The 22,640-nt window shown below is 43.4% G+C and overlaps 1 protein-coding gene across 1 annotated transcript; it reads left to right on the plus strand.

Annotated features, from left to right (window-relative positions):
• The first annotated feature begins 7,779 nt into the window (after positions 1-7,779).
• On the plus strand, positions 7,780-21,328 carry EIF3K (eukaryotic translation initiation factor 3 subunit K). The gene is made up of 8 exons (XM_040323313.1): positions 7,780-7,887; positions 11,859-11,957; positions 15,053-15,173; positions 16,882-16,956; positions 17,652-17,718; positions 19,174-19,251; positions 19,410-19,535; positions 21,039-21,328. The coding sequence occupies exons 1-8, from the start codon at positions 7,829-7,831 to the stop codon at positions 21,068-21,070; spliced, it is 657 nt and encodes a 218-aa protein (XP_040179247.1). The 5' UTR covers positions 7,780-7,828; the 3' UTR covers positions 21,071-21,328.
• Positions 21,329-22,640: the final 1,312 nt, after the last annotated feature.

Raw genomic sequence — 22,640 nt, forward strand, 5'->3', positions numbered from 1 at the left:
GCAGATTTAGATATACCAACAAATTAAAGCCAAACTTCAGCTTACAATTTATAAGCAGTTACAGCAAACGGGTTTATCCTTTTCGGATGAAAGTTTTACATAGATAAAAGCTGATCATTGTAAACGCCCCTGCCAATGTTAAATGGTTTATTGTATCCATGTAACTTATGCATCTGAAGGAGAGCTTGTGATTTTGAGATATAGACTTGCTGGCCAGATCATCTGATGGAAAAAAGTAAAAAAATATATATATAATCTCCGCCATAACATCGAAGAATTGGTAAGCTAAAATGTTTGATTTTGGGTTTAATATAACTTTAAATTATGCTATCTAGGTGGGAACATGTAGGTGTTATCACAACTTGGTTGCAAAAGTGAAAATAACACTTTAATCCGTGAATAAGCCCGAAGGGGAGATATCAGTGCCTTGTATGTTTGCATAATCTTCTTCTTTTTTTTTTTTTTTTTCAGTTTCCCCCAAAAAAGGAATAACTTTATCATCTTGCCTTTTTATCTCTTGAAAGTATTTACCATTTAAAAAGAATGAAAGGTAAAACTTGACTGGTTATAAAAGGGAAACGCAAGATTCACCCCCTACCCCCTATTCCTACCACTAATGCACAAAGCCCACAAGTTTCTGTGAATCCATTCAGCTGCCTCTAGACCACAGGTGCCAAACTGCGGCCTTTCAACTGTTGCCAAACTACAAGTCCCATGAGGCATTGTAAGGCTGACAGGTACAAGCATGACTCCCAAAGGCATGGTGGGACTTATAGTTCTGCAACAGCTTGAGGGCCACAGTTTGACACCCCTGCTCTAGACCAACCATTCTCAACTAGGGTTTCTTTCAGAAGTTGCTAGGAGGTCCCATGCGCTGTGGCTGATTAACCTTCCATCTGATGGTGCCTGCATCCTTCCCTGTCCTATGCCACTTGGCGGAGCCATCGTTATGACCCCATAGATCTTTTTAGATGTCTGTAAGGGTAGCATTCGTCCCACTGGTCACCAATGTAAGGGGGTATTCTCTTCTGAAAAACATTTTTTAAGGGTTCCTCTGGGGTAAAAAGATTGAGGGAGGTTGTTCTAGACCTGGGGTCTCCAAATTATGGCCCTCCAGTTGTTCAGGAACTACAATTCCCATCATGCCTAGTCAGTAGTCACGTCTGTGAATGTCAGAGTTTTACAATGCCTTGTGGGATGTGTAGTTCCGCAACAGCTGGAGGGCCGTAGTTTGGAGATCCCTGTTCTAGACCCATGTAAACAGAACACCGAAGTGTCCATTCTGTAAATTGTATCTAAATCCACATTCAATAACTTGATAAGTAGGGCCTAGTTATAAGGGACTTGCTGTTTTTAAAGCTAAGAATCTCTAGCGATCAGTGATTCATTAAGTGCTTGCCTTAAAGTCCTTTAGGTAGGCCTAGGCCAGTGATGGCGAACCTTGGCACCCCAGATGTTTTGGAACTACATGTCCCATGATGCTCCACTACACTGCAGCGTGCATGAGCATCATGGAAAATGTAGTTCCAAAACATCTGGGGTGCCAAGGTTTACCATCACTGGCCTATGCCATCTAAAAATGTCACTTGTATGAATAGGCCTAAAGGAATGGACTTTTTAAATTGCAGATTAAAGCAATAAACACTTGGTGTCTATTATCATAAAGCATAACTAATACTAATTCATAAATTTTTCCATTTAGACAACATTGGCCTACAGTTCTTATTGTGGAAGACTCATTGTGCTAACCTCTCTATGGGGGAATGGGTCCTTGCTTTGGTCTATTGATTAGCTACAGTCACTGGCAAAATCTTCCCCATACAACACTCCTAGGTGTGTTGGATGCCTGCTGTGCACTGTGGTGTCTCCTAACAACCCCTACTTCATTACAGGATAGTGACCGAGTGGTCAGCGAGAGGATTGATGGTGCACTGCAGAGGACCAAGGCAGCGGACACATCTGGAAGTGTCTGGCATGAAGATTCGGTCAGAGGCTGTAGTTAGGTCACCGAACAAAGGACTTAAATGATTTTCTTCAAGCAATGGTGTTGCAAAGGCTTTTAATGCAGAAGCATCTGTGTTACACTAGGTAACTATCTGCATAGCCGAAAATGCTCTTGTGTTTTGGGGGGACCCATTGGTGGAAGCATTGTAAGTCAGTTGGCTGACCTGGTCTTCCATGGATGCAACATTTGGGTCTGTGGCAATGAAAAGCCAAGTCCATCAACTTGTTCCACCTTTTCACATCCTGTGTAGGGTGGGCAGTTGGGAACCCATGCTGAGAGCTCCCATTCAAGTTTTTTTTTCTGAACCAGGACTCAATGAAAGAAACAAACAAACCATTCTTTTAACTTGCTGTGCCCAAAGCAGCTAACAATCTAATGTTCCTTCATACACAATAGGGTTAATTTTCAGTGGACACCAATTAACCTACCACTACAGGATTGACACAGACTACAATTATTCTTAAGTATCTTCTATACGACTGTGTTATTTTGCACCAATGAGAAATACTGGAATTTTACTTATGCTTTCTGGAGTCATGTTTACACACAGGAAAAGCAATAGACAAATGCTCAGCATAAATGTTATCTGTGTGAGAACCTTACATTACCTCTAAAGGATTATAACCAGGAGTGTACTGCACGCTCCTTGAGAATATTTATTGTAGTACATGGAGAAGGATGCTTTACATCCGAGCTCACCTTCATCTGTACTTGCACTAAAATAGGCCAATTTGCCTTTAACTGGAAGTTTTTTTTATTTTACTTTTTTTGTAATCTTGTTTGGTTTAATGAGCTTTAACAGAGTTGTGTGTTTTGTAAGCAGAATTGTTTAAATTGTGATTCGTATTAATAAAAATGATATATCTGTGATTGTTTTGAAACCTTTTTTTTGTTGTTGTTGTTTTGATTTTATAGTTTTGTGAGTATAAAACTCATGTTAAAAATATATGAATGGAGCAGCACTAAATAAAACAATAATAACCAAATAAAACCGCAACAAAGACTATAGTATATAGTCAAAAGTAGTGAAAAGATACAAACGTAAAGTAATCTGTCAAGGAAAATATCCACAATAAATGGTGTTGCAAGTTTTCCGTACAAACAAGTGAGTAAATGCACTACTTAAAGTTTATGGGTGAGATGTAGAATAGTGCTTCCCAAAAACGATCCAGGTGAAGTAAGAGCAATCGCATATTCCAGTGCTCAATCCAAGAAAAACTCCACCGCCATGTGCAATGGCCGCTCACCTTCAATCAACGGGTAACGCGCATCAACTGCAAACTCTATATCCGTATAGTAGATGTGGTTCAATAGTTGGTAGCAATCAACCGCAGTGGCGGCCCGTGGTAATTTTCTTTGGTTGGGCGTCAAACCGTACCACCAAATCCATCAGGTGCTTCAAAAAACACCCCCGTAATTCAGGTGTTTTGAAAGGGGCCGGATGCCTGAATAGGGAGTGGCAGCAGTGGCCGTGGATAGATTCACTATGCACGAATCTATCCATTAGTCATATAGGGGGTGGTGTGGAGAAGAGGGGGAGGCGCCCGGGTGCCCCTAATGGACGGGCGGCCACTGAGTCTTTTTAAGTATTGTGCTTATTCACTTGTTTGCACAGGACTCTTGCAACATCAATTTATTGTGGATATTTACCTTTTACTATAAACTTTTTTTTTTGCCTATGTCCATCTAGGGAAGTATTTCCCTCCCTTCCTGTTGAAGAAATGGTTGTCTTCAAGGCAGGAAATTTCTTCAACCAGAACACGCGCACATCAATAAAAACATAAGTTTATGACTGTCTGGGCTTTTCCAGGTAGGATACAGACAGCAATAAAATGTGTTAAAAGTGAAGTCCAACTTTCTGTCCACATTTCATTATACACCAATATTTAGGCCTCACTCACACGGGCGTACAACAGCGTATGCCTGAGTGAGGGCCATGTTTGCCTGCACAGAGATGCAAAGGTGTCCCGTGCATCCCCATGCAGGCAGTCCTATTTGTGTCAATGGGGACGCAGTGGCTGTGGCGGCATGGATACAGCTGCTGCTCCCAATTTGAAATCGGTGCAAGTGCACAGTTCTGAGCGCAGACTGCGTCAGCTGTGTCCATGCAGCTGCTGTGGCCCAACTAACATGAATGGGACAGCCTGCACTGGGATGCACTGAACACCTGTGCATCCCTGAGTGCATAGCCCCCAACTGTCCCTGATTTGTAGCAAAGTCCCTCTTTTTTCCTCATTTGTCCCTCATGTTGGTCTGATCTATATAGTTGTGTATGAAAAACACTTTTTTTTCTTTCAAGTGTTTTCCAGTAACTCTTTCATCCAAATTCTAAATTGCTGCATTTGTAAATATAAAGGAATAGTAGTGATAAAAAAAAAAAAAAAAGCATGTGTGGATTTAACCACTTCCATACTGGGCATTTTCACCCCTTTCCTACCCAGACCAATTTTTAGTTTTCAGCGCTGTTGCACTTTGAATGACAACTGCGCGGTCATGCAACACTGTACCCAAATGAAATCTTTGTTTTTTTCCCCCCACAAATAGAGCTTTCGTTTGGTGGTATTTGATCATCTCTGAGTTTTTTTTTTTTGCGCTATAAACAGAAGAAGACCGACAATTTTGAAAAATAAAACACAATATTTTTTACTTTTTGATTTAATAAATATCACAATTAAAAAAAAAAAAAAAATCCTCAGTTTAGACCCAAAAGTATTCTTCTACATATTTTTGGTAAAAAAACCCCGCAATAAGCGTATATTGATTGGTTTGCACAAAAGTTATAGCATCTACAAAATAGGGGATAGATTTATTGCATTTTTATTTATTATTTTTTACTAGTAATGGCGGCGATCTGCGATTAATAATTATTTTTTTATTGTGACCGTGACATTGCGGCAGACATATCGGACACTTTTGACACGTTTTTGGGACCATTTACATTTATACAGCGATTAGTGCTATAAAACTGCACTGATCACTGTCTCCCCACCTCTGACAGGAGGTGGATCTGTGTGTTTACACACACAGATCCACGCTCCTGCCGTGATCGCTGGAAATCGTGGGTGCCCGGCGAACATCGCGGCCGCCAGGCCCGCGCCCCCTAGATGGTCGGGAAGAAAAGACCACCTGGAGGAAGGGAGGGTTCCTGCCGGCGTCATATTATTATGGCCCGGTAAGGAAGGGGTTAATTTGCCCTTTTTTTTTTTTCCATTTGCGATTAAGGGGTGTGGCAAGGGGCGTGTCCTATGCCTACATACATTTGCTAGTGGGTGTCCCTCATTCCCATCTCAAAATGTTGGGGGGTATGCCTGAGTAGGCGAACACAACGCCTGCATGAGTGTACACGGTAGCGAGCCTGTGTGCATGAGACTTTAGAGTGTTACATGAAACATGGTCATAGTCCTCAGCCCCCACTCTCACTTACTGCATTTGGGGGGTAATCTCCTTGCAGGCTCCTGTTGTGTTTGAATTTTGCTGCGGCTGGGCATGGCTCCATCTTCACAGCTGTGTCATCCATTCACAAAGAAAAAAAAAAAAAAAAGGCCCATCTTCTACTATGGCAGCGAGGCTGATAGTTTGGTAGCACAAGTGGGGTGATGTCCTTGCACTTGTAGCCCTGTAAAAATAAATTGAGAACTAGATATAGACTTTATAGGTTCCCCAAGGATGATCATTTTAAAATGGCACTATTTATTGATTTGAAAATAGTGGACAAAATAAAATGAAAAGATGTTCTGTCATAACTTTGGTTGGAAGTGGGGGCTCCCTGTATATATTGTTACCTTATAACACAGATGGCAGTATTATACTGGATTTGGAAGCTCCGCCGTCCATTCTTTTTGCCTCTGAATGTTTTGCAGTTATTTAGTGATGTTATCCCAGGGGGGTTGGTGATTTAAGGTACTGAAGCCAATGGGTTAGAAAATCAGCCAGGCATCTAGCTATTTCAGTAGATCAGTAATGGCGGCCCTTATACTTTTGTTCTTGATAGATTTGCTTTAATGAGGTGATGCACTGGCTTGAACATCTATGTGTTGCAGGAGGGTCCTGTCCACACCCGAGCCCAGGCCTAGGCCCAGGCCCAAGGTCACCCCCCCCCCCCTTAGACTGGGGATGGATGGTGAGATCACTCACCGCTTGGCAGTAGGCACCTCGTATCCAGATGTAGCTGAGGCTGCTGGAGTGTGGGCAGGCACAGAGTTGTAGGGGCGGGAGGAAGAGGAGCAGATCAAGCCCTTTCTCCTATCCTGTCTGTGTGGTGGAGGGGTAATTGTTAGTGCTGGCTTTGGGCAGTATGAAAGAGAGTTTAAGGCCCCTTTCACACTGTGACAGGACGTGCGGTGGCGGCATATTGCCGCGGAATTGCGGCGCTATTTGGCTGCTAGCGGTGTGGTATTAACCCCCGATAAATGGCCGTAAAAGGGTCATTGCCGGCGGTATTACCGGTATTACCACGGTGCCCATTGCTTTCAATGGGAAGGAGCGGTAAACACACCGCTCCAAAGATGCTGTTGGCAGGACTTTTGGAGCGGTCCCGCCAGCGCATCGCTTCAGTGTGAAAGCCCTCGGGCTTTCACATTGAGACTACAGGGCAGGAGTTTTTCAGGCGGTATTTAGGTGCTATTTTTAGCGCTAAACCGCCGGAAAAACTCCTCAGTGTGAAAGGGGCCTTACAGACACTCTCGGTTTACACAACTACAGCCAGCAACCCTGCTGGTAAGCCATAGTCTGGTCTGCATAATATGTCCAGGCTCCAGGTGGTCTGAAACCGGAATGCATGATTCCAAACCCGAACTGTCCGGGTGAATCCCGGACAGGTGGCAACCCTAATTGGGTCTCCCCTATGATAACCCAGAAGCAATGAGATGACATCACTTTCAGTTTTCTCCAGATAGCAACTGTGCCAATTTAAAAAAATTTAAAGTATTCAAAAACTCTGATCTTGGAGCTTTGAAGTGCAGAAGAATGATTTGGTATCGCTCAATAAAGAGTACTTGTCTGTCACAAGGATGTTTACATTCCTTATGACAGAAATAAAAGTGTTCAAATTAGATTTTTTTTTTAAAGCAACAGTGTAAAAATAAAAGAAAATAATAATAATAAAAAAAATTAAAGTGCCCCCCCCCCCCATGCTAGCCTGTCGGTCCCGCTCACAAGCAAACAGCGATCGCTGTGAGGTATCGCTGCGAACATCAGATCATGGGCAGTAATTCTAGCCCCAGCCCTCCTCTGTACATTTAAAGTAGTAACCTATGTAAAGGCTTTTAAAGCGTCATCTATGGATAGTAAAACTTACATAGTTTGTCAACGTTGCGCAATTTTAAAGCCTGGCATGTTTGGTTTCTATTTATTTATGGTAACATCGTCTTTTTATATTTCACCAAAAAATTGGGATAGGTATTGTGCATTTTTGCATTAAAATAAAAATAAATTTATTTTTCCTGAAAATTGCGTTTGAAAAAACACTGAGCAAAAACCATAAAAATGGCAAAACCCACCAATTTATTCTCTCTAGGGTATCTGCTTTAAATATGGTTTACAGTAGAAGCTTTTTGACGTCTTTAGCCTGGCTTCTCACTGGCTCTCTGGCGAAAATGAAGTCTCTAAAGACAGGAAGAACTGCCATCTTTGCACTGAGTAAAAAAGCTAATCCCGTCGCCATCTTTGTGCTCTCATTCTCGCCCTCAGAGAGCGTAATGGCGTCAGGCGCAGCACGTAAACCAAGTATGGGCGGAAGAGGCGCCAGCTACTGGCGCGGCGCGCGGAGACAGGAAGTGTGCGACTGGTTCCTGTTCCGGTCTCTTTCTACCATCTTCAGGCAACATGGCTTCGTTTGAACAGATGAGAGCGAATGTGGGGAAACTGATGCGGGGTATAGACAGGTAAGTGTAAGGGTCCGTGGGCGGCCATTCTCTGTAGCAGCACGGTGTGTACCCGCAGGGACGGAGGACAGCCAGCGTTCTGAAGAGAACCTGTGATCTCACTGAACATTGAATTGCACTCTTCCCAAGTAAATATCGCTCACCCCATCCCCCTCCTGTGAGATCTGGTGGCATCAGATTAGGAAACAAAGGCTGCCATTGGCTGACATTTAGTTTTCTATCATAAATAATTGTCTTTATAGGTGTTTCCACCTTTTCCCCGTCTTGTTGCTCCTCTGCTGGTTTGCTGCAGTCTGTTTTCAGCCACTTCCGGTCTGCATGTACCCCAGCCATGGCTGCATGGAGATTTTCCTGGCGAGTTTCCCAAAACTGACGGCAGCGGATTATGTCTGCAAAATATGCGTTCAAACAATCGCTTGTAGTCTCCATTAAGGATGAGCTCTGGCGTGTTCGCATAGAACACGTGCAGAGCCCACCAGGAAGTGTGCACGGCGCTGCGCTAATAACAGCCAGGGAGACCTTTCACGATCCCTGCAGCCGAGCATCAGGACAATGTCTCCCTGGCTGTGATTAGCGCAGCGCCGTGCACACTTCCTGGTGGGCTCTGCACGTGTACTATGCGAACACGCCGGAGCTCATCCTTAGTCTCCATCAGAAGTCCCTGTGGAGTGACAACACATGAGATCAGTTGGAAAACGAGGACAGAGTGTTGTCACCCCCTTAAAGGATAAGTTCACCTTTTTAAAAACAAATGGTTACACACACTTTTGCAGCTTATTTATAATTGAGGCTGCAAAGCGTTGCACACACGATCAGCAGATCACACCCTGAAGATTGTAAAGCCTCGTACACATGACCGGTTTTCTGGGCAGGAAAACTTCCAGGAGAGCTTTTGGCCGGGAAAACCGGACATGTGTATGCTTCCTCGCATATTTCCCGTCAGGAAAAAAGACAGAAATCCCGGCGGGAAAATGGAGAACCCGCTCTCTATTTTCCGTTTGGGATACCCGGCGTGTTTTTTTTTTGCCAGATCTACTAGTTGCCTATGGGAAACGGCGGGCCAAAGCACCATGGCAGTTTTCCTGCCGGGTTCTCGGCTTTCCCCTCAGTTTTCTCGGCGGTCTTTTTACCGCCGAGAAAGCCGAGCGCGTGTACAGGGCTTTAGGATAGCTGTCTGCTCATACCTCTCGTACGGACAAACAGTTACTGGTGGGCAGGAAGATCGATGAACTATGAGAGCGCTCCCCCGGGCCCTTGCTGTTCCGCACTACAAACCATCTGCTGCAGTGGTAGACTGTAGTGTTCATTCACAGATCGCTGTGAATGAATGAGGTGGTCGTGTGAAGTTCGGCTCAATGCGTTTCTTGGGGTTCACTTCCTTAGGTGCTGTAGAGGGAAATCTATATATTAGAGCCCTTTCACACTCCCAGCGCAGGCGCTTAGTGGGGCTTGTTTAACCCCCGGTAGTGTCTGAAGAAAGGGTTTAACCCCCGAAAAGCGGAGCTTCGGCAGCGTTGCCCATTCATTTCTATGAATACACCGCCCTTCCACTGCCCCAAAGATGCTGCTTGCGGGACCTTTTTTTAGCGTCCTGCAAATGCACCAGCCTAGTGTGAAAGCACTCGCGCTCTCACACTGGGGCTGCAGGGGAGGCATTTTTCAGGTGCGTTTTTAGCCCTTTAGCACCTGAAAAACGCCTCAGTGTGAAAGAAGGGGTCTTAAAGTGGTTGTAAACCCCACTTCTTCACTTTTACCTACAGGTAAGCCTATAATAAGGCCTATAATAAGGCTTACCTGTAGGTATAAAGAATATCTCCTAAACCTGTACGGTTTAGGAGATATTCCCCTCGCAATGCGCCGCTGATTGCAGCGGCGCATGCGCAGGGGGGATCCTCGGCTGAAGGGCCGGCCGCCGCTGCCCCTTGCCGGAATGAAATCATGCGCGCAGGAGTGACGACATCGCCGCTACAGCCAATCACAGCGCTGGATCGGCGATACCCGGAAGACACGCCGAGTCAAGATGACATTTCGCTCGGCATGGACCAGGTAAGTTCCCTACACCTCGTTCCGAGGTAAGTATTTCATAATGAGCTAATATGCGGTGCATACTAGTTCATTATGGCTTTTGCCTTGCAGGTGTTAAAAAAAAAAATGTATATGCGGGTTTACAACCGCTTTAAACTGGTTATAAAAGGTACCATTTTTTTTCTTAAATAGCTTCCTTTACCTTAGTGCAGTCCTCCTTCACTTACCTCATCCTTCCATTTTGCTTTTAAATGTCCTCATTTCTTCTGAGAAATCCTCACTTCCTGTTCTTCTGTCTAACTCCACACAGTAATGCAAGGCTTTCTCCCTGGTGTGGAGTGTCGTGCTCGCCCCCTCCCTTGCACTACAGGAGAGTCAGGATGCTCTCTAAGTTGCAGATAAAGGAGCTGTGTGTTAGTGGGCGTCCTGACTCTCCAGTAGTCCAAGGGAGGGGGCGAGCACGACACTACACACCAGGGAGAATGTGTTGCATTACTGTGTGGAGTTAGACAGAAGAACAGGAAGTGAGGATTTCTCAGAAGAAATAAGGACATTTAAAAGCAAAATCAAAGGGCGAGGTAAGTGAAAGAGGACTGCACTAAGGTAAAGGAAGCTATTTGGGACTTTTTTTTTTTTTACCTTTACAACCCCTTTAATGTATAAATTGCAATTTTAAAGTGACTGTAAAGTCTGTTTTCTTTTTCTATAAAAATAAGAAACCCGTTATACCTACCTGCTTTGTTGTACTGGATTTGCACAGAACTGCCCCGAACCTGTCCTTCTCGGGTCACTCTTCGGCGCTCCTGTCTTCTCCCTCCTGTTGAATTCCCCCACAGTTAGACCCCCTTTCACACTGAAGGCGCTCTTCAGGTGTGTTGGCGCTAAAAATAGCACCTGAAAAGCGCCTCTCAAGCCTCCCCAGTGTGAAAGCATGAGTGCTTCCACACCGGGGCGGTACACTTGCAGGATGGGGGAAAAAGTCCTGCAAGCCGCATCTTTGGGGCGGTGCGGGAATGCTGTATACACCGCTCTCAAAACACCCTGCCCATTGAAATGAATGGGCAGCGTTGCTGATGCACCTGTAAAGCGCTTTGGCAGTGACGCAACATGGCGCTTTTAACCCTTTCTTGGTCTCTGACGGGGTTAAAAGCGCAGCTAAAACTAGCGCCGCTTTACCGCTAACATGGCACAGGGGGTCTTGGTGTGTTTTTTTATTTTTTTTTTATAGTTTGTAACATTGATTCAACAAAGCTGTGAGTTTTCGAATACCGCTTAGTGTCTCTGTTATAAGGTACCCTTGGGGATCTTTAATTCTCCCTTTTTAATTTGCTATGTGAGCAGCCGAGCCGCAGCTTCCTGTGTCCATTCGGACACGAAACCCCAGCTCGGGCCTGCCTCTTCACTTTTAGTAAATCCCCCCCCCCCCCCCCATTTATGTAGTAACAATATCAATACAGACCAACCATATTAAAATATTCATTGCCTGCTGTGTAAAAGGGGACTTTGCAACCCAGGGTTGAGTGTGAGACCCACAGAGAGCAACACCTTTCCTCATATTGTCTGAAAGGGTAAGTATTGTATTCTTAATGTTGTGTTAATTCCTAAATGTGTTATTACAATATCTACTCTTTCACCAAGTTGTATCAAGAAAGTTGGACCTGTTATTGTCAGGGCTATAAAAAGGATTGGGTTGTTGGGGGGGGGGGGGGGTTTGAGGGATTATTGCAGCAATGTGACTCTCGATTTCTCTTGTGTTGCACTTCATTCCAATTTATTAAGATATGTTGTGGGCTGTGTGTTACACAACACAGGCTGGTGTGAATGGGCACTAAGAGGGTTGGCATATAAGTATGGTGAAGATGTATTTAGCTTTTTGCCTGACATTCTGCTGATATTAAATAGCTGGTGGGCCACCTTAATAAATTTTATTGGTTTTCTTTCTTCAGGTACAATCCAGAAAATTTGGCTACTCTAGAACGCTATGTGGAGACCCAGGCAAAGGAGAATGCGTATGACCTGGAAGCCAACCTAGCTGTGCTAAAACTGTATGTATTCTCATAATGCCAAAAACTCTATTAATTGCATGTTTTTGCTGGAAGTGCTGTCTTTTGACTAGTGTTGCTACATTCAGGAAGCTGTAAAGACAAGAGTACATTTCTAGTCAATCTTTAGCGGGTCTTTCAGGGTTGAGCTAGATGGGTTGTATTTAAGGATAAGTTCACTTCCCCAAAAATTATGAATGCACATTTTTTATTTTTTTTGCAGGTAAAGAAAATGCATTATTTTTTTGTTTTTTTGTTAGGAACCTATAAAGCATTGCACACACACACACAATCAGAAGATCATGTGTATAATGCCACAATCCTGCACACTGTCTGCCTGTACCTCCGATATGGGCAGACAAGTACACTCTGACAGGAAGCTCAATGAACTACTAAAAGCGATCAACAGCACCAGCTGGTTCATTGAGAACTACAATCTGACAGCTGCAAAGGTTGTTGGGACTGTAGTTTTTACATCTTTTAGATTACGACAGTGAGCGAGGGAGACGCACCCCCTCTCAAAATGGGGGAACAGAGCCAGTGCATATGTTACACTCTGAATATGGGTGTAAACTGTTACAAAGGTGAACTTATTCTTTAATCTCCTGCAACAGAATGATTTAGACTGGCTTCACCCCAGTGTATCCCAGCGCAGTGCAGTTCCTTTAAAAAAAATAAAAAAGTGTCAGGACCAGTTTTTTACTGCAATGAATCGGAAAGGTATGAAGGTGCCCCTAATGTTTTGACATTAACCTCAGCTGTAGCATGCTGAAATGTGATATATATTGGATAACTGCTTACTAACAATTTATTAGCTTAAAAAAGAAACTAAACTCCGGAAGCTGTGCCAAAAGAAGCCACAATACACCTGTATTGCCTGTGGTCTGTCTGCAGCTGATCTTTCCCCTTGTTCTTCACGGTTCTTGTGTGGAGGCGGCCATCTTGCTAGAAGCAGGACTATGCCTCCAGCAAGAACAGTGAGCAGCACAGTCACATCGCCAAATCTCACTCCAGATCTGCTAAGATGAGCAGCCAGAAGCAGCAGTGCCTGAGATCTCACATTATTGCTATAAAGCTACAAGGCTGCAGGCACCCTCATAGAGGAAGAAGTGCTCTGCTATTTTCCAGGATTCATGCCAGACAACAGGTTACATTTGTTGGCCCCTTTGTAATGGCAACAAAGTTAAATGAAAAAAGTAAAAAAAAGTTAAATTCTAATAAAATAGACATATATTTAAATATTTAAAAGCGCCTCCTTACACATCCCAGTGAAAACACTCGGTGTAAGGTGTGTATGCAAGCATAAATGGTGCCACACGTGAGATATTGCCGGAAATGTCGGCGTGAGCAAAAATGGTTGAAGAAAACGCCATCTACTGATAGGTTTGTGATATATTCTGTGAACAGCTGAGTAGAATTAAGGACCCTGCCAAAAATTGAGATTTCAATAGAATAAACTTCTTATTATAGTAAACTGTATCTCAGAATGGGTCTAAGATTACAACCCTGAACTGTATAAAGTTGCTTTTTGTAGCTCAAATATTGACTTCTCCCATAATGGATAAGTTTCAGAAGTAATTTTCAAAGTGCTGGTTCCAAAGCCTTTTATTGGCTGCTGCAGGCAACACTTTATCTTCCTGTACTGCAGTTAAGACCCCTTTTACAATGGGGCAGTGTTCGTGGTAAAGTGCTGCTAATTTTAGTGGCGCTTTGCCACTGTTTAGGTCATGGGTCTTCAAACTACGGCCCTCCAGTTGTTCAGGAACTACAATTCCCATCATGCCTAGTCATGTCTGTGAATGTCAGTGTGTTACAATGCCTCATGGGATGTGTAGTTCCACAACAGCTGGAGGGCCGTAGTTTGAGGATCCCTGGTTTAGGTGGTGCGTTTCGGCCACTAGCGAGGTGCTTTTAACCCCAATAAAAGGGTTGAAAACACCCATATTGCGCCGTTTACGAAGCTCTGCCCATTGATTCCAATGTACATGAATAAATCTAGCGCTCCCAACCCACACCGAAGATGCTTGCAGGACTTTTCGGAACTTCCCGCAAGAACACCGCCCGAGTGTGAAAGCTGGACTTGAATGAATGGTAGGCTGTTTTCAGGCGCTTAGCACAGGCCATTTTCAGAGCTAAAGCGCTCCAGTGTGAAAGGGGTTTCAGGCTGGGTTTTGACTGGCTCTCTATGGAGCCGGTTCACATATCTCTGCTGTGGCTCCAGTGCGAATTTTCACAGGGGTCCTGTGCGTCTTTTGCTCCGTTTTCAGGTCTGGGCTGAAATCCGACCTGAAACGGTTAACGGGGATGCACCGGGCCCATGCTGTGAGCCACATGTGACAGAGGCGGGTTACTTATGGATGGGAGAATAAGGAAAGAAGGAATAGGGGTTTGTTTTTGTGTGGCGAGAAGTGAAGGTGTGCACCATGGAAAGTGTTCTCTCTGAGATCAAGCTCCATCTCCCCACTGCAAGCTGTCAGATGAGATTATACAGGGGCTGCAGCTAAAGCTGGCTGATGTTAAAAAACATTACCATTCAGCTGACAAGAGTCTGAAGAAATGGTTAAAAAAAATTCAGTTAAAGGTCACCTTAACATGTAACATAAGGACCTGCCTAATTTATTTGATCAATACGTATCCATCCAGGCAGGCCCTTTGCACAGTTTAGGAAGTTGTTCAATCAGATTGTAATGTATGGTGAGTTTAAAGCGAAACTAAAGACACAATACTCGCTTACGTTCTCTCCAACAGTCTGATATCCATGAGAGGCTCTCGCCTACACTGGCCTGTTGTCCCTAGCCTCTTCTGTGTTCCAGATTTTGTCATTATTGGCCTGCACAGGATGACATTAATCCGGGAAAAGGAATTGGTCATTCCCGCACACCGGGACTGTGCCAGTGATGTTTTTTGCAGAAGTGCCATATCCTGGCTGCTCCTGAGCTTTGTATTGTTACCTTTTTAGTTCTGCTTTAAATGTATCCTGTGAGTAGATTTTACAGAATTTTGGATAAAGTACACTTTTTTTTTCTTATGCATATAAAAACTTCTTTGGATAAGAGCTCTGAGTTTTTTTTTTTTTTTTTTTCCCCTCTCTCTTGCAGCTATCAGTTCAATCCAGCTTTCTTCCAGACGACAGTCACCGCACAGATCCTCCTCAAAGCTCTGACCAACCTTCCACACACAGACTTCACACTCTGCAAGTGCATGATCGACCAGGCTCATGTATCCTTCTAGTCTGACCGCATGAGAAATGCAAAACAAAATCGTGAATCCATAAATGTCTCTTGAAATTTGAGTTGCCTTGGGGGTCTGGAATAAGAAACGCCTCTAAGATTCTGGGTGGTTCATAGCAAACCATCAGATTCTACAATGCTGCGTTGGAAGGATAAAAGTGTTGATTTCATTGGTCGCTGTATGAAAAAACACCGAGGCACACCAAAACTTTTAGTTTTTTTTTTTTTCGGTTTTACATAGAATGGGAAAAAATTGACAACCTTTGTCAGGTTATTGTGTTATCCTTTCCTTCTTTATACAGACTTCCCTTATTTTCATATCCTATTTTCAACTGTCCCTGAGCAGGGATTCAAGTTAAAGTGGAGTTCCACCCTGATTTTTTTTATTTTTTACCAAAAATCTTAAAAAATAAATGTTTTTTTATTTTTATATATACTTGCCAGAAATAGCGGTTGCTATGCAGAAGTCCGTAATATGCCTCTTCATCGTCCACGGTGGATCTTCTTCCTCCGTCCTAGTCACGGTGTCTTCTGGTGAATGGGGCGCGCTGCCTTCTGGGAACTGTGTGTATCCCAGAGAGAAGCCGGCCCATTCAAAAAGAGCCGCGTGGCTCGCGCATGTGCAGTAGGAAACGGGCAGTGAAGCTGTGGTTTCACTGCCTGTTTCCCTTACTGAGGATGGCGGTGCCGGGATCTGCTAGGATCGAGAGATCGGCCTCAGGGGGGCTGACATTGCGGGTGAGTAGGACAGGTAAGTGTCCTTATTAAAAGTCAGCAGCTACAGTGTTTGTAGCTGCGGACTTTAAACAAAAATTACGGGTGGAACCCCTCTTTAAAATTACCCAAAATTCTGACTGTTCCTAAACTTTCCTACACTACTAAATATACCCTGTAAAGTTCTGGCAATCAAATCAATGCAGAGAAATTAAGTACAATCTGCACATCTGAAGTCAGAAGTTATTTTTTAGCTCTTTAATCTGTGCAGTCATGTGTTAAACCTGAAAAGGGGGAAAAAAAGCATTCAGGAAAGCTTTGTATTGCTGAAGGGGCATGTCTTTTCTGCAATAAATGTTTTACCCTTCTGCTTACAAACTTCTTTACAGTGGTCACTCTTGGCCTGGACTATGCCAGGATTGATTGACTTTGATGCGCAGGAGTTGCACCATTCTAGGCTAGCCAGTCAAGATGGCTTAATATGGTGAACCCGGAAGAAGACCAGAAGAAGATTTTGGCACCAGCAAGGGAGCCCACAGACATTGCATTGCTGGAGCGGAGATGTTTAGTTCTACTTCAAAGTGTTCCCTGCCAATCATTAAAGCGAGGCTTCAGCCTTTTTATATAATCTCCCCCACCTTTCACAAGCCATTTTTTTAAAATCTCTTATTTTTTTGTAAAGGCCCCTCCCTTCCAGGTTACTTGGCTATGTGAGGATGATGTGCTCCTAGGATGCTTGCATATGCTGTATGCATCTGCCCTGACGCATCATCAGGGGACCATCTGTTTGCTAGAGAGCTGTGACAAGAGAGGGGGCAATGGGGAAAAAATGTACAGCTACTGTTAGATGGGATTGCAAAAAAAAAAAAAAATGGCAAGTCACTTTAAATTATGAGAATCATTAGAACTGGGTGTCTTGTTGTTGTTGTTGTTTTTTTGTGTTTGTTTTTTTTTTTTTATTTCCTTAACTTGCCAACATTCAGCAAGAAGAACGACCAATCAGACAGATCCTGTATTTAGGAGACCTCCTAGAAACGTGTCACTTTCAGTCTTTTTGGGTAAGTGCTCTTTCCCATATAACATTCCTGATTGCCAGATTTGGTTTAGATTGTACGCTGCACACGCAGGGCCCCCTATTCCTTCTCTGTTGAGCTGTGTTGTAATTGTTCTGTTCCCCTTTGTATTGTAAAGCACAAAACTGGTGGTGGCTGATGCTTGCTCCAAGAGCACCCTTTTTGAGTGGGCTCTTATCCCTCCCCTCCTCCCTCCATTCATTCCCCCATACCATGCCCTTGTTCCTGCCCTCCATCACACATGGCTGTATTCCTGTCTACCGACAATAAGTGATTATTCGGTCCCATTATTGCTCAGGACTAAGTTTTGTCTTCATTTTTTTTCGATGATTTAGGATAGTACATTTAACCTTTAAATGTTAACCTGAGACTATTTTCTGCCTATTGTATGCACTTTCCTTATAATTTTGGATTGTACCCATTCTTTTTGTTCATACCTTATTTGCCTATATTTTGATTAGACAACCTGAGATTTGACTTTATTCCAATATTACTCCTGTTACTAGATCTTTTCAATAAAAACACTGAAATGTAAATGTCAGCAGCTACAGTATTTATAGCTGCTGACTTTTTAACTTTTTTTTAAGGGACAGGCGGCCCTCCGCTTTAAGTGCTCTTTGTGCATTTTGCTGCTGACTAAATTATGCGTTTTTTTTTTTTTTTTTTTTTTGTCTCCCCAGCAAGCATTGGATGAGAATCTCGATCTGCTTGATGGTATTGCTGGCTTTGAGGACTCAGTGAGAAAATGTAAGTAAACATTATGGAGTATACAAAATGGTATATGTATTTGTATTGGCTTCAGCACATCTGCGGTGCTCAACCGATATGATTTTTGAAAACTTGTAATTTAAAGTGAATCTGTGAGGATGGAAAAACAGGAGCTGACACTTTTTACAGGTGGTGCCTTCAGGATTGTCATTTTAACTATGGTTATACTATCTGGTGAGTCACAGACCTTAAACAGTAATGCAAGATAGTAGATCAAGCTTCACTAGCTACATGCTTGGACCAGGTCACTTAAGCAAGCCATAGATTATGCAATATTCTTTCCTTCAACCATAGGGTTAAAGGAAAGAAAATTGCCCCCCCCCCCATCAACAGTCAAAAAACCCAACAGGCCTGTTGTAATGACGTCAATCTACTTCAAGCACAACTAGCCTGCCTATAGATTGATCAAAATGTGTCAGTTTCCTGCTTAACTGGCTGAATTTCAATCCCTCTATGGCCATCCTAACTCACTAGATAGTACCGCCAGAGTTGTAAGAGTAAGACTATGCATTTTCAATACCAGCCTGGTTTGACCATTATTCTGCAGCAGTAGAACCACAGTTCTTAAGTCCTTTTGATACCCTGAATTTTCTTTGCTGGTAGATTTGGATAATTTCTCACACGGGACACAACTCTCCACATTGGTGGGCTCTATCTATGTCCATCATACCAGTCATGAATTTTTGTTTACAAACGTGCAACAATTATAGATGCTCAGGGCAACCTTCATCATAGCCTGCTTCCCCCCCCCCCCCCCCCCCCGCAGTGTCACCTCTGTGGTTTGCTCACCAACAATTAGGCTAACTTGCCATAGTACCACACTGATCCATTTTGATCAGGGGTCTCTCCCCTAGGTGAACCACCACAGAAGTAACACTATCGTGTCCGGACTGTCTGGGTTCATTGTTATATGTTTGTGATTTGTTTTTTGTTCGTGAGTCTACCACCAGCTATACCGCTTATGCGATAGCATACTATTCCATATATTTGCTCTGCCACGTTGTCTACTTTTACAGCAGACCAATTTTTATCATGTTTTGTAGTACCATAATAAATTATTTATATATTTGCATATTCTGAGTATAGCCCATGATTTGCCAATAGTAACCTCTTTCCTGGGATCAGCCTCCTCCTCCCCAGGCTCCCACCCAGGCTTTTGTATATTTGTGCCGTATATAGACGGCCTCCCGGCAGATGAGAGCCACCTTGCGGCTCGTATATAGTCGGCCGCAGGATGGGAAGTGGTGGCTACCATATTTTACTTATTTATTTATTTTTATCCTAAAACTTTCACTTTTTCCATGGGATGAATGAATCGGGCCCTTGGTGTAGGATTGTTCAGAAATAATGTCTGAGAATGCTGGGCAGTGAATCTGTCAGCTGAGTTATAGGTTTGTCCTGTTATCCTAATGATTAGTTTCTTCTGTATTTTAGTTATCTGCCATGTTGTGGGGATCACTTATCAGCACATAGACCGGTGGCTTTTGGCTGAGATGCTTGGAGATCTGTCAGGTATGTTAAAATCTTTTAAAAAACGGTTTCCTCATAGTCATGAGGAGTTCAGATGCGTTAGCAGAAAGATGAGACTCCCAAGATAAAAAGTTCCAAGGCTGAGGCTGTGTAGTGGACAAAAAAAATTGTGTTTTTTTAATTCTTATTTTTCTTTTCAGAGCCCCAACTTAGAGTATGGATGAGCAAATATGGCTGGACAGAAGCAGAAAACGGCAAGATCTTCATCTGTAACCAGGAGGAGAACATCAAGCCCAAAAACATTGTGGAAAAGATTGACTTTGATAGTAGGTTTACCTGATGTTATACTGCACTTTACTTAAACACTCTCTAGAGCAGTGGTTCTCAACCTGGGGGTCGAGTGGCGATTTTGCCAGGGGTCACCGAATCCTGGGCTGTTCCTGAAGCCCACACCACTCTGCCAGCCTTTTCTCTGCCGCCCAGCTGGGCTGAGCCCTCGGCCTCCTTGCAGCCGTCCATTCAGTTTCACGGCATGGCTGGGGGGCAGAGACTAGAGGTCAGCTGACTGGTGAGGAATGTGAAGTGGGAGGGTCTCTTCCAGCCCCTATCTCCTGATTTCGGCGTAGGTGTCACTGCTGTGAGACACAGTGAAGCCGGAGATGCAGTGAGTAACTGCCTGCGATTATAGTTGGCATTAAAAGTCCCCACTACAGTTCTCAGATCAGCAGATGACCTTGATCAAGTGCACCTTAGTTAGCTGATCAGAACTCCCACCAAGGAGTAATAGAAGGAATAAAAATAGAGAATACATGGAAGGAAGATGAAAAGAGGGGGGGGGGGGGGGTAAGAAAAAAGGTGGCCAGAGAGGGATTTTGGGGGGCTGAACAGGAAATTAGGATAGAGAGAGATAAAGGGGAAAGAAATGAGAACAAAGAGAAAAAGTGGCACATTCTAAAATGTACCATAAGGGGTTTTAATACTGTACGAGTGGAAGGGATTCAGGGAGCGCTAAATGTCCATGGGTTAGGGATGCAAATTGTCTTGGATGCTAACAACCCACGCTCCAAAAATAATTTTACTGTCAGGGGTCCCCACAACTTGGGGGAAATTTTATCAAGGGGTCACTGCACTAGGGGGGTTGAGAACCACTGCTCTAGAGTTGGGCCATACAGAGGCTTCAGCATGTAAGGGAGGGATGTACAAAATGTTTCCACTTCATTCTGCTCTCCTGTGACCCGTTTTCAACTGACAGTGGGTTACTCTTCTGTCAGCTAATTTTACTCGTCTGGTCCAGGCTGTGGATCTATCCTGACTTTGTTGGGATCCACCCAGATGCCTGACCAGCAGCTGGCTCAGCCTCTCAGCGAACCACTGTGAGATTGAGCCAGCCACTCCACCACCTTCACAGCCCAGCATCCAGTGAGCACTGGAGGGACAGAGCAGAGAGCCAGTGACCGACAGTCACTGAAGACCGAGAACTGATCAACAGTATTTGATCAGTTCTCAGACTTGGAGGTGGCAGGGGACTGCTGCATCCACCTAGGTGAGTATAATTGTTGTATTCAGTTCTTGCACTTCTCTTTTAAAGGTAGTGGAGATACATTTTATATACTGCTATGATTAGGGCCGGGTTTGGTCAAAATGCATCAGTGTGGATTATGATAGTTTTATACCTGTTGTGTTTATAAACGAAGAAAGAATTCACTGCTATGCAACCAGAGATTATGCTTAATCTCAGTTTGGGCATAATTTGAGATTTCATGTGTTTTGCAAATAGCTAGGTTTGTTCAGTCTTCATTTACCAACAACATTTTTTTTTCTCCCTGCAGGTGTATCTGGAATCATGGCATCCTCTCAATGATGATCTTTCCTAAGAAAATAAAACTTATTTTATGTACAGAGCATTTGCCACATCACATAATAAAGTGTTGAATTGGTCCTTCTTGTCTAATGCTTTCCCAACTTTATCGATATCCTAGAACATTACTTTGATGATAAACTGTCCTTTCAAACAATTATTATTTTGAATGTTAGAATTTTATCCACCACAAGTCAAGGTTGAATGATACACATGGTTTTCAATAAAGTACCACAAGCAATTAGATTTGCCTACCTTCCACCTAAGTATGTGTGACATTTTTTATTTCAGAGTAGGCAACAATCCAATTAATTTTTATGCAAGTAGGGATTATGCTTTAAAGCAGAATATTTCCCATAACTAGATATAATAAATGTTCTTTAGGAAGAAAAATACATTCCACATTAATAATTCTACTACCAAAATTAGTGTGTGTTGTAAATTTCCTCCAGCATTGCTCCTGTTTCTTCTTGCTGGAAGCTGCCATTCTTTGATCTGTCAAATTGTGGGTCAAATTGTCCTAATGTAAATGCGGGCCTAAGGCATACTGGCAGCTTGTTTAAAGTGACAGTTGGCACGTCTAGATCTGTGTTTAACCTCGCTATACATGGGCCTCTTATACAAACTAAAACCTAAGTGAACAAGGCCTGGTTAGCCCTTCCGATGGGAGTCAATCACAGTATGCCTTTAGGGAACAATGGCTTGCATTTTAGAATGGTTTACCATCTGTGTGTGTTTAAATCTTGCTGAATTGTGTAGATTAGAGTAATATAGCTAATGCAAGGCAAAATCTATAATAAATGCAAGTGGGAGGGGGGACAAGTTACTAAATAAATAACGCCATTAATTGCACCTGCGCTAAGGGTCAAAGCTTGTTAATCTTTAATGAAAGGCTCAATTTGTGCTGCTAACATACTGTACCCCTACAGGCACACACATGTTGACCATTAAATAATGATTAAACCATTTGAAATGTGCAAAATCATGCAGCATTCTTAAATTTTACAATTTAGTGGTTGCAAACATGGCGTAGAATGTTTTTTTTAAAAACACCAAGGGCTAGATTCAAGTAGCCCGCCGTAAGTTTGTGCGGGCGTAGCGTATGTTATTTACGCTGCCGCAACTTAGACGGGCAAGTGCAGTATTCACAAAGCACTTGCTCCGTAAGTTGCGGCGGCGTAGCGTAAATCAGCCGGCGTGTTTTATGTAAATAAAACATGACCCCATGTAAATGACGTCTTTAACGAACGGCGCAAATCGTCAATGCTTTCGACGTGGACGTAATATACACAAAGGCCTATTCGCGAACGACTTGCGCAAACTATGTACAAAATTCGACACGGGAACGACGTCCATACTTAACATTGCGTACGCCTCATAGAAGCAGGAGCAACGTTACGCCGGAAAAGCCTTACGCAAACGATGTAAAAAATTCCGCCGGGCGCACGTACGTTTGTGAATCGGCGTATCTAGGTCATTCGCATATTCTAAGCCAAAAACGACAGAAGCGCCACCTAGTGGCCAGCGTAAATATGCACCCTAAGATACGACGGCGTAAGAGACTTACGCCAGT

Source organism: Rana temporaria, chromosome 9 (genome assembly GCF_905171775.1).
Source record: "Rana temporaria chromosome 9, aRanTem1.1, whole genome shotgun sequence".
NCBI lineage: Eukaryota > Metazoa > Chordata > Amphibia > Anura > Ranidae > Rana > Rana temporaria.